This window comes from Asparagus officinalis, unplaced genomic scaffold (genome assembly GCF_001876935.1).
Source record: "Asparagus officinalis unplaced genomic scaffold, Aspof.V1 AsparagusV1_Un1314, whole genome shotgun sequence".
Taxonomy (NCBI): domain Eukaryota; kingdom Viridiplantae; phylum Streptophyta; class Magnoliopsida; order Asparagales; family Asparagaceae; genus Asparagus; species Asparagus officinalis.
Window position 1 is genome coordinate 277 of NW_017973573.1, and position 12,845 is coordinate 13,121.

General features: G+C 44.9%; 1 protein-coding gene across 1 annotated transcript; it reads right to left on the minus strand.

Moving 5' to 3' along the window:
• Positions 1-585: 585 nt before the first annotated feature.
• On the minus strand, positions 586-2,235 carry LOC109828405. The gene has a single exon (XM_020395410.1). The coding sequence runs from the start codon at positions 2,233-2,235 to the stop codon at positions 586-588; it is 1,650 nt and encodes a 549-aa protein (XP_020250999.1).
• Between the last annotated feature and the right edge of the window lie 10,610 nt (positions 2,236-12,845).

Below are 12,845 nucleotides of genomic sequence, written 5' to 3' on the forward strand. Positions count from 1 at the left end.
AGATGGACCATGACCGTAAAAAATGATGGAGGGAAGAATATCTCCATTTTGCAGAGGGTTTCATTCATTTCTCCTTTTAGTGCCTTAAATCCATCAATATTGATAACTTTTGAGCATAACTTTTTAAAAAATCCACAGAATTCGATTATAACTTTTGCTACTTCTTCATCGGCCATGTTGTTACGAAGTGCTACCGGAAGCAATTGGTGAAGAAGGATATGATAATCATGAGTCTTAAGTCCTAAAAGTTTTCGCTCTTTCACTTGGATATTATTTGAAATATTAGAGCAGTAACCATCTGGTGACTTCACTGACTTAAGCACTTCACAGAATCTCTGCATCTCAACTTTTGACATTGTAATACGAGCTGAAGGCAACTCAAATTTTCCATTGGCGACTTCTTGTGCTTGCAGATCATGTCAGATGTTCAACGCATTCAAGTCTTGTCGAGCCCTTAAATAACTGAGGCTGTACATGAAATGTCGTGTTCTACAACTATCAATCACACAGTCATAACACAAAAATAAACTTCAGCATGTGTGACATCCAAACTCCGCACTTGCCTCTTTCGTTTAGGTTCCCTCTTCATGATAGAAGTGTGTCTCGGAGCGAGAATTTCCTCTTTTGTAAATCGGTTCTTTCTGATTTAGGATATCCCTCAAACAAGTTCACAATCTCATCTCCAGTCATTTCACGCGACTCCCCTCTTTTCTCTTCTTGGCCATCAAACTTATTTGCCCATTTTTTGCCCCTGAATTTATGTCCTTTTCGTAACCATCTTTTGTTAAACCAATAACACATTTTTCGACTGTGTTGTAAATAAAAGCCTTCGAAGTTCGGACCACATACAGGACAAGCGAATTTCCCTTTCGTAGACCAACCAGAGAGATTACCATAAGCTGGAAAATCATTAATCGTCCACATAAGAATAGCACGGAGATTAAAAGACTCACAAGAAAATGCATCATATGTTGGGACCCCTTCATCCCAGAGACGTTTTAACTCATCAATTAACGGCTTCATGAACACATCTATGTCATTACCGAGTGAATATTTGCCTGGTATCAATAATGAAAGAATCATATATGATTGCTTCATACAAAGTCCAGGTGATAAATTATAGGGCATTAACACAACTGGCCAAGTAGACCATCCCGAACTCATAATGCCAAACGGGTTGAATCCGTCGCTAGATAGCCCAAGTCTGACATTCCTGCACTCTGTGGCAAATGAGGGAAAAGTCTGATCCACATGCTTCCATGCCTTTGCATCTGCTGGATGTCTCACTTTACCATCATCTACACGTCTTTCCTTATGCCACCGCATATCTTTTGCTATATTTTTTGTCATATACAGACGTTGTAACCGAGGCACTAAGGGAAAATGTCGAAGAACCTTCGCTGGAATTTTCTTCTGCTGATTCACTAACTCATCTGACTTTCGTGTTGAAGTGCGTGCATTCTTTCTCCATCGAGACACTCCACACTTTGGACATTCCTCAAGTTTCTCGTTATCCTTATAATAAAGGACACAATCATTGGGATAAGCATCGATCTTATTGTAATCTAAACCCAGAGCACCAACAATCTTATTTGCATCATAACACTTTTCTGGTATGCTATTCTCTCCGTCTGGAATTACCTTGCGTAGTAAATTAAGAAGCATTTGAAAATATTTATCTGCCATTCCGCTCAGGGTCTTAATACGCATCAGTTCAAGAATAAATGACAACCTACTATACTCAGTGCAACCATCGTACAGATCCTTCTCGTTGTCTTCCAATATCTTCACTAAATTTCTGTAGGCCCCGCTATCACGCACGTCCTCGGTATTTTGGACAGCATCTGCATCTCCAGGAACTTCAACAACATCTGGTACTTCTGAAACTTCATCAACTTCTGCAACTGTCGTAACATCATTGAACATTGTGTGCGTATCGTCTATATTTCTATCATCTAATTCAATATCTTCACCTTCTCCGTGAAAACTCCAATATTTATAATTTTTATCAAATCCCCATCTTTCTAGGTGTCTTCGTATAGCAACTCTATCCACCAGACCTCTATTCCTACACTTACTGCATGGACAACACAATAAATCGTTCTCTATCTTCCTCGGATTAGCATATGCATATTCAAGGAATGCTTCCCATCCGTCTCGATATCGAGTATCACCTTTTGCTCTTCTTTTCAATATAGGAATATCAATCCATGACTTATCAGGAACTTCTCTCATCTGTATAATAGGAAAACTTATTAATTAATTTAATATCTCTTAAATCGTCATAAGTTTAAAAGTATTTATTTTAGTTGATTGAACAAATAATCAAACGAATTAAATTACTCTTCTATAATGGCCATTGTTGTACCAAATAAAAGCTAACACTCTATGATAAGTAATCCTAATTTAAACCAACACTCTCGGCGGTTATAGGAAGGCTTCTATCCCATTAAGAATATAGTAGTGCTTACATCTAACTTTGAATACTATGTGTATTTTCATTTCTAGAAAATTTCGGCAGCACCTACCCGTTGTTCTCCAAGTACACTGTGCGGATGTTATTATGTGTATCGGTAATGGACCAAAATCGGTAAGTAATAGTCCAATACACATAACTGTTGGCCTTCTTGTTTTGATGATGTTTAACAAACAATTTACCACTAATGTTGTTTGTCTAGTATTTGTGTTTTCTTATTTATTATAGACAAACAACGTAGTTGGAGGATGGATGGAATAGAGCTTCAACGATCATATCCAAAGGAGGTTGGCGGAATGACGGTGAAGCCTTGCTATTCTGATGTTTAACAAACAATTTACCACTAATGTTGTTTGTCTAGTATTTGTGTTTTCTTATTTATTATAGACAAACAACGTAGTTGGAGGATGGATGGATTGCACCATAACGATCATATCAAATGGAGGTTGGTGGAATAGTGGTTGAAGCTATCTAGCTTGGGTAAATTAGTTTAGGTTTTATATTATGTGTGTTAAGTACCTTAAGCTCAATATCATATACACACACGTATTTGATTTCTATGTATATATATAGTTATATATATACATGCATGGTTTTGGGTTTTTCATGTTTTGAATATTTTTGCAAAATAATGAGATTTCACAATTGAGAAATGCAAATTGGAAAATTCTTTTTGTAACATGTTCAAAATATCATTTGCAAACATTTCTCAAAGTTTCATCAAGTTTGGAATTGATTTGTTATGTTTAAAGGAATTTACAAATTCACGTTTTCGTTCGTGCACATGTTCGTGCATGTTTTACAAAACTGATGAGTTTTCTCAAATGGGAAGTGATATTTGAAAAATTCTTTCTCTGAAATGTTTATCTACATATTTAGAATCTTCCCACAAAACTTTACTATTTTTGGAGTTGATTTACTGTGCCTAATTGATTTTACAAAATCGTGTATCACAGCAGATTTTCAGAAACTGTATTCCTGTGTTCAAAAATTTATTTCTCTCAACTGGGAAAAGCTTTTTCAGAAATGCTTTCTCTGACATGTTATTATACATGTCTAGAACATTCCCACAAAATTTCATAATTTTTGGAGTTCATTTACTATTTAAATTGATTTTACAAAATTGCTGTGCATTGCTACAGTAATCCGGTCGACCGAAATTTTGGTCGGTCGACCGAAATTTCCTCCGGTCGACCGAAATTTACCATCGGTCGACCGAAATTTCCACCCGGTCAACCGAAGACTCTCTGGACGTCTCCTGCGACTCTGACCTTCGATTTATTGGCTCTCCTCAGCAGAGCAATAAATAACTCGTTTTCAGTGGGGTAATAAACTCCCCCAAAATCTTGATCAAATCACAAGTCTTATAACTCATCACTCCGATGATAAAACATATAGCAGTTCTCCCCTGTGAGACGCTATAATATTCTTTCCCCACAAATGTCACGTTAAAATTACACCTCTGACAAAATCAACTTATCGATTCTCGTCAATAGAACGATAAGTCCTCAAAATTGCCCTGATCGCAATATTTCTTCTGTCACGTTAAAATCACACCTCTGACAAAATCAACTTATCGATTCTCGTCAATAGAACGATAAGTCCTCAAAATTGCCCTGATCGCAATATTTCTTCTGTCACGTTAAAATCACACCTCTGACAAAAATCAACTTATCGCTTCTCGTCAATAGAACGATAAGTCTTCAAAATTGCTCCGATCGCAATATCTCTCTTGCTAAGTTAAAACTACACCTCTAGCATTTATAGACTTCTTTCAGTGTTTAAAGCAAAACATAACACAGGAAGAATTCTATTAGTCAACCCTATTATGGGAGTATTCGTCCTCAGCAGTTTGAAACTTTCTAGAGTTGTCTTAAATGATAATAAAGAGAGTTCTCTGCAACAGAACCATTGTGGAGGTATATTCTAAGTCAGGAATACATCTCAGGCATTTCTCGTGACTTGTATTTAAAATCAAAAAATGATAAATGCAAGAAACAATGAGAAGTCAATATCACTTTTTATTCAAGAACCAAAAGAAAGTGATACAAAACAAACTTTGTTCTTGTCAAAAGAACATTACAGAAACCAAACTCACTCATGCATTAAATCAAAAGAGATGAGTTGAGCCTTGAGTTCAGCTAACTCCGCCTCGTGGTTAGCTCGCACCATAGCTTCAGCCTTTGCTCGAAGTTCATCCTCGCTGGGTATGATGATGGCCGCCATTTCCTTTCTGACGTCTTCCAGAGCCTGAGCTTGTGCATGATACTCCAAAGTACTAGCTGCATTCTGGGTACTAAGGATGTTGACAATGCCTTCTTCGCGGGAGAGTTCAGCTTTCAATCGCAGGACTTCGGCTTCAGCTTCAACCAGTCTGTCCCGAAGCGAATTCATAGAAGCAGTTGAGCGTTCTAGTTCTTCTCGCTTCCGAGTGTTACGCTCACGAAGCTCTGCAATCTGACGCTCTTTTTCAGCTAAGTCCCGTTCTAGCGTCTCTCGGTGTATCACCTCAGCGACCTGAAGACTAGCCAAAGTGGACATAATTTGCGGCTGAAGGTCACTATGGCCCATGGTCTCGAAGCGTTGTAATTTCGCCTCCAAACGAAGGATAATCTCTGAGCAGCGTTCGAACCATCGAGTTTCGCCCACACTCCTGACCCCGTTTAAGCCTGCTTCCAGCAGAGGTCGAAAGGAGTTCAAAGTTCCTTGACCATTCATCAAGGACTCGACTACCGTCTTCGCAAGACTGTTTAGGTACACCAAGGAGATTTGGAGGAATTTAGGTGCATTAGCGAGACTGACAATTGCACCTGAAGATACCCCTTCAGCAGCTGAGATGGAGGCGTTAAGATGATGACTAGCAGGCGATCCAGGTGCTGAAGCTGCAGAGGCGATTGAAATGTTCAATTGCGAAGGGCTTGAGGTCAAAGCCATCAATGCTTTCGCTTGAGAAGAGCTTGGCCCAGCCTCCGTTGGGGTGAGCGAGATCTTCATCACCGCTTTTGGTGAAGTAGCCACTACAGAAGGGTCAGGCATGGATTGCTCTTGCATAGGGGCTGATACCTGCATGAGCTGTTGTTCCGGAGGAGGAGTAGCGGCAGTGGTTTCAGGCAACGCTACAGGCGGAACAGTCGCCGTAGGAGAACCAGGTAAATGTTGCTCTTCTAAAGGAGCCGACACTTGCGCAGGTTCTTGCTCTAAAGGAGCAGCTGAAGTAGTCCCGGGAGTAGGTGAACCTGCACGAAAAAACGGTCGGAACGCAGAAAAAGCATGTGGAAGAAGTCGAAACAAACCAAGCTTACCGGTAAGATAAAAAGGAGTATAACCTGATGCTTTATCAGACGGGACCTTGGGAGCATCATCATCAAAAGTGGTGACGTCATCAATGGAATCATTCTCATCGTCATCTTCACCTTCACCTGACATGTTGCCAACATCAGCGTCCTCATCACCTCTATCTCTGTCAACTGCATCACCAGCTGGGGAGTCGTCATAGTCAACTCGCTCCTCATCACCCGGAACAGCTGAAGACTCCGGAAGACTTGCACCAGCGGCTGGGCTTTTCATAAGTCCCGTTGTAGGACTAGGCATTAAATCATCAGCTTGTGACATTAATGCTGAAGGAGAAGGAGGTGGATTATCTTCGAGACCCCCTGGCTCCAACGCAGGAGACCTAGGAAGATCCATCACCGGAGCAGATTCTGCATCTGCAACCATTAATTCATCTTCTTCGTCCTCAGGAGGATGATAAGAAGAACCTTCGCCCGACAGAGCTGGACCATGAGAACGAAGTCCCGCTCTATGCGGCAGGCCAGCCACAGATGATTCCTGTGGTTCGTCATCTTTAGCAGCTTTAATGGCCTCAGCCATCAACTTGGATTTTTGTTGGCCTCTGGGGGGAGAATCCACCAGCAACTTTCGACGGATCTGCTTATCATACTGGCCAGCTTCATCAGCAGAAAGTTTTCTTTTCCCCGCTGCTCTTGTCATAGGAGGATCAGCCGCTCGTTGTTCTTCCACTGGAACAGGCTCAGCTCCTTGTTCCTCTTCCTGTTCGGCAGGCTGACTCTCGATGGATAGAAACTCATCGATCCCCCTCAAGCGAGACGTCTTAGACCCCTTTCTTGAATTATACATATGCCTAATGTCCTTCAGGCAAGATGTATTCAAGTTGAAGTTGGGAGTCTGAGAAGCAGCGTAATACCAATTGCAGAAGCTGATGGAGGTATAGGAATTAGCAGTTTTGTGGGGAAGCTTGAAGATGGCTTTGGTACAACCTGCCACAGAATAATACCAAGCCCTGGCTCCTTCATATAAGTTGGCTATAACTGAGAGTTGAGGACGAGGGTTCCCGACATACAACTGATCATACCCAAATTGGCGAGCGAACCTGTAGGGTTGGTAAGGCTCGACGAAACAGTTGGCGCCTTGTCGAAAGATCAGGTAGCCTGGCCTGATGGATAAAAGCCAATGGAAAACCCCCCCGCTCAGCTGAGTGAATCCATTAGGACCCGCCGTATCCTGATATTCTGCTCCATAGACACCGCCCTCGAAATCAGGGAAACATCGGTAGATATGGAAGTTAGTGTCCCGTGCTAAGATTTGGCGGATCCTAACCATGTACCCCCCTTCCCATTTCGCGGACTCTAGTCGCTGCACAAATGGGATGAATGAGTCTCCCGGGGGAGAGGCTGCACTCATTATAGGAGGACAGTGGAGCACGTACCAAGCCATCAAATATGTATATGGCATCGGCACCCGGGGATTGGGAGTCTTGAAGGTCTTGTGGCCCTCAGACTCCACCTCTGTAACATCAACAAATTCAGAGGCCAACTCCCGTAATCCGTACTGAAGACAACCCACCATAGCGCTGAGGAGGCTCACAGGTCTCCCGTGTGCCAAGAGAACAGCCGGGTAGACCACCTCAATAGCAAGGGCATCGATCGGCCTGGTAGGAACGACGCAACGTTTGAGCCACAGCATCAAGAATCCAGCTAGCAACGCCGCGTCGGAAATTGGAATCAGAGCTTGATAATGAAAGCTCTCAAACTCTGTGTGAGCCGGGAAAACATCTTCCTTGGCCTCGTTAGTGTAATGGGAGGTAGCGTCGTCAATACGAGCCTGAACCTCCTCCAAAGTACTGGCAGGCAAGCGGGTCACTGAAGCTCCCTTAGTGGTCAAGTTATGGAATAAATATTCCGCCCAAGACACTTGCTTGATGCCGCCTCCACGGACCCCCGTCAGCTGCATGCAAATGTGGAAGTGACACATGACTTCCCAGAGAGTGGCATAAATTTCCGGACTGGTCTTCTTTAAAATTTGGAGCTCCGCCGATCCCGGAACAAACTCTTCATACGGCAAATCCCCGAGAACAAGACCCGAGACTTCATGCATCTCGTGAAGAGCAAAGCCTAATTCCCCCACAGGGGTGAAGAAAGTGCAACTATCAGGATTATACTTCTCCAATATGGAGAAGAAATGAAAGTGGCTCTGGACGATCCCAAATTCAGTAGCCCGCACAGGAACCAGCAACCCAGCTTGAGCGAGGGGAGCTTCTAATTCCTTCAGAACAAACTTGGTCATCTGGGCCCACCATCCAGCCGCTGGAGAATGAACCCAGCCAGGAGTTCTAAATCCTTGCGCAGGGAACTCTCCCTTCTTTTCCAGGAATCTCTTAACGAAGGTCTTTGCCGGACTGGGTGCTTCGCCAAGGGGATACTCCTTAGCAAATAAACTCGGCCGTAAAGCTGTCACCTGCCGATTATAACCAACGGGGCGAACCCCATAGAAAGTCAGAGCTCCTAGAGCAACCCCATCTTGATCCTTAACCAGGGGCCAATCCATACGCCTCGGGACGGAAGCGCATTGGAAATAAGATAGGGGGAACATCCTCTCCATGTTGGGCAAGAAAAGGTTGCGTTCCTCAACTCTCCGCAGCCACTTATAGCCCCCATCATAAGCAGTGCTTGCGTTGAAGTCAACAAAGTCCCCGAAGAGATATCCAGGTTTGGTTATGGGCTTACGGCTTGGGCTTTCAAGTCGAGCGTCCGAAACCAACGTCCTGAGAGTGTCATGAGAAGCTTGGGTGATCAGTTCCACGCGACTCTTCTCCCTCATCCGGAAAACCGGGAGTTCTAAACGCGAGCTGAAAGTTATGTTCATGTCTGCACCACCTTCATGTCCAAAGTGGTGGCGAAAAAGAAGAGGCTCGCTGGTATGGCGCACTACAAAAAGAAGAAAAGAGTTAGACAACTCAAAATCAGACAAGTTCAGACGCGAAGGTCGAACCCCGCGTCAAACAAGTTCAGACGCGAAGGTCGAACCCCGCGTCAAACAAGTTCAGACGCGAAGGTCGAACCCCGCGTCAAACAAGTTCAGACGCGAAGGTCGAACCCCGCGTCAAACAAGTTCAGACGCGAAGGTCGAACCCCGCGTCAAACAAGTTCAGACGCGAAGGTCGAACCCCGCGTCAAACAAGTTCAGACGCGAAGGTCGAACCCCGCGTCAAACAAGTTCAGACGCGAAGGTCGAACCCCGCGTCAAACAAGTTCAGACGCGAAGGTCGAACCCCGCGTCAAACAAGTTCAGACGCGAAGGTCGAACCCCGCGTCAAACAAGCCCAGACGCGAAGGTCGAACCCCGCGTCAGACAATCTCAGACGCGAAGGTCGAGCCTCGCGTCAGAAAAGTTCAGATGCGTGGGTCGACCCTCGCGTCAAAAATCTGAGACGTGGAGGTTAAACCCCTCGTCAAGAAGATTAAACGACGGGGTCCAGCCCCGCGTTATGGGAACGAGTTTCCTCGTTAATTTCAAGATCAGAACTTGCCGGAGCAAGTTTAATGACCACGAAGGTCGTACTCACCACCGATCAAAGGAAGCTGGGGCGTCACATTCGCCTGAGCAGCGGCGCCGCTGGCCGGCGCTGATGATGCAGATCCCCGAGCCGCAGCGGCATCGGACTTGGGAGCGACGGGCTTCTTGGGTGCCATAAGATCTCGTCGGAGGAGATGAACAGCGTTTCGCCGGAGATGAGAACGAAATTTTTTTCGTTAAATTTTCAAGAAGAGTCGAATGACTCTTGATTTGACCCCTAGCGGTCTATTTATAGACAGCTATGAGCTGTCAAATCCTAACGGACGGGATTCGAGGCCATCAGCCCGCCCAAGCTCGACCCTCGCGTTCGAGTTGATTCAGCTTCCAAACGCGATGCTCACCCACGCGTTCCAATTCTCAAATGCAGAAGGCATCTCTGTGTTGAGACCACCATGAACAGCAATTTCTTGGTTACCAAAGCGATCAAAGCCAGGAAGAAACAAACGACTCCACTGGGGAGTCTGTTGGAGGAGTACAGATAGATTACAGTCAACAACGGCGAAATCATCTGACTCGATCAGGCGGGAAGAGCAATCAATCCACCAAATTCTGGGATCCAAAGTATTCCGAAAATTCGTCCCAGTCAACCGCGAACTTTCGAAAACTTTGGAGGGGGTTCTGTAGGCTGTCTAAAAATCACAATAGATAGCTTATTCAAACAAGCTCCGACAACGGAGGTCACAATCAGACGACTTCCCAATCACTGCATCCGCAACTCCACAATTGCCACAAACGCGACCTCACCTCTGAGATGATTGATCTTGACGGCTGTGACAACAGCATGGCTAATATCGTAGCAATTATTAGAGATGCTGATGAGCAGTGGGACGATTTCAGAAATAAAAAGTTGGACTCAGTTGGTGAGTTGCTTGATAGAGAGCTATGGGCGAATATTCATCTTTAAGACACTATGGATGTTGATTCCCGTCTAGCTCCTACAACGAAAGCTACAATCAAATAGTTATCGGGTCGGTGAACGAATGTTGCGAATGGAGGGCTTTTCACATAGATCGAGAAGAGTTACAATTCAACGACACTTCTGACGATTGATGAAAACTCTATGCAGCAGTCTTCACAATCTACAGTGAAAGTTACAATCTGACGACTTTCACACTCCACAACAGCTAAAAGCCAGGATTACTGAACAACGGTCCTTGCAACGCTCTACAGAAGAAGTTACAAGTCAAATGGCTCCTTCTGAAACGCGGATGTCATCCCCGCGTCACCAAGTTGGAAATGAAGGCGACCCTCGCGTCGTCAATGCACAAGCCAAACGTGAGCGACCCTCGCGTTCAATGGTGTTCAGCTAACACCCAACTTCGCGTCTCAATTCAAAGAACACGAAGTTGAGTTCTAAACGCCAGAATGGGCGTTTGACTTATTCAAACATAAGTCGAACGGTTCCAAAACCGTTTATCCCACGTTCTGAGGGATTTTCGCCCACGTAGGAGCGGATATAGGGGTCAGTTACAACCTCTTATCCCCCTATAAAAGCTCAACGAACCCAACAGAGCAACGGGTTGGATTTTTGGCATCTGAACCACACAGGTTGGATTCAAAAGATCTAAACCATACAGGTTGGAGATTTTCAGTTCTAAAACAAACTCGACAGAGTTAAAGGATCGGATTTTTGATAATCAGATCAAGGGTTGGATTCTTTATCATCAAAACCACTCAGGTTTGGAGATTCGGCAACAACAGCAACGAAATCCTTGGAGATAGGATTTTTGAACCAACCTCAGAAAATCAAATCTGAGAGAATCCTTCAACAACAGAAAAACAGCTTGATTATTAACCGAATTTTCGGTTCCAACAACTCTATTCACAGAGTTCAAACTCGTTCAGAGTTCTTAAACTCATTCAGAGTTATTCATAAAACTTTCCACGAAAGTTCATCGTTCCCACGAGATAAAGACGGTCGGATCGTCAACGGAGAGCAAGTTCGACGCAATCAATCGAAGGAAGCACTCCATCGCTGCCAAGAAGAACCCAGTTTTAAACAAAGGGGAAAATCAAATTCGTTTTCCTCTCTTTTGTAATCAAGTTGTAACCGAGATCAAAGGAATCAAAGTCACATTTTCTTTATTCTCTTCTTTACAATTTTTCCAACAAACAAAAGATGGCGACTCCGCTGGGGACTAGCTTTTCCGACGATGAAGTGGTGGCTCAGTCCGACGTCCACCTCTTGGGAACGACTGTAGAAACTCTCGTCGTAGAGTTTGATCAGGCGAAATACGAGGAAGCCCTATCCTCTGGATCGCTTAGCCCCAAGGCTAAGCATGGTGTCCGCAAGATCTCCAAGGAGATCAATTCTGTTGTTGAAGAGCCGAAGAAAGCCCTCTCCTTCGGCCAGGAACTCAAATTGGCTCTGCTGGCTGAAAAGCCCACGTCCGCGTCAGCACAGCGTGCTTCGGGCCACAAACGGCCTCTGGAAGAGACGAGTTCCATAAACGTCAACGACGTTGCTGCTAAGGCTTTGAAACAAGCCAAAAAGAACGCCGCTCGCCGACGGAGAAGATCCATCCGACGAGCACACTTACGAGAAAGCCGATTGTTGGCCCAACGCGAAGATCGCGTTTCTAAAGATCCAACCGAACTTGGCGTCCCCAAAGAAGAACGCTCACTGCGTGGTAATGAGCCCAACTATCAGCCTAGGCTGATACAGCTCAAACGCGACCCTGAGTGGCGCGTTGTTCACTCAAAACGCAGCCCTCAGAATGGAGCTGCCAAAACCAAACGCGACCCTCATAGGCGCGTTCCAATTGAACATGACTCTCAGGAGTCTGTTTCACAAATTAAACGCGACCCTCAGGTGCGCGTTCAAACGAAGCATGACTCTCAGGAGTCTGTTTCACCAACCAAACGCGACCCTCAGGGGCGCGTTCAACCAAAACTTGACCCTCAGAGGTCAGGTTCATCATTTAAACGCAGGCCTCGGCCTAGTGTTTTCAAACGCGACCCTCGCGTTACTTCTCAAGAACGCGATCTTCAAGAGGTCCGTCAGGTTCAAAAAAGTCAGCGTGGCTTTAAAATTCACGTTCGACAAGAACCAATCTCACCTACCCAAGGGCAGGGGGTTCCAACTCCACCTCCAAGTCCGGGGAAAGTTTCCTCCCAAGTTCCTGATCTTCGGGAATTGTTGTCGAGAGGAAAATCAGCAGCACAAACAGCTCACCCATGTCAATGTGAGAGGCTTATCTCGGCAGTCTTGTCAGAATGCCCTTGTTGTGCAACAACACCTCGGCAGTCTGTATTCGACAGGTTGACGAATGTCGTTAGACCTGCCAAACGACAACGCCGCAACAAAAAGAAGACAGTTGAAGCGGAATACCCTCAGGTCACTATCAACATGATCGGCCGAGGGAAAGCCTTGCCTACTGATTCCGATGAGTCACAAGAGAGTCATCACTCGACTGTCAGAGAAATTTGTGACCAGTTCGAAGGAGTATATCAGAATACTCGGACTCGAACAGGAGCTATTCGCCCGGTTGACTAT

Bases quoted from the DNA above. Each gene is read 5' to 3' on its own strand.
- LOC109828405 (XM_020395410.1), bottom strand. From the start codon at position 2,235: ATGAGAGAAGTTCCTGATAAGTCATGGATTGATATTCCTATATTGAAA.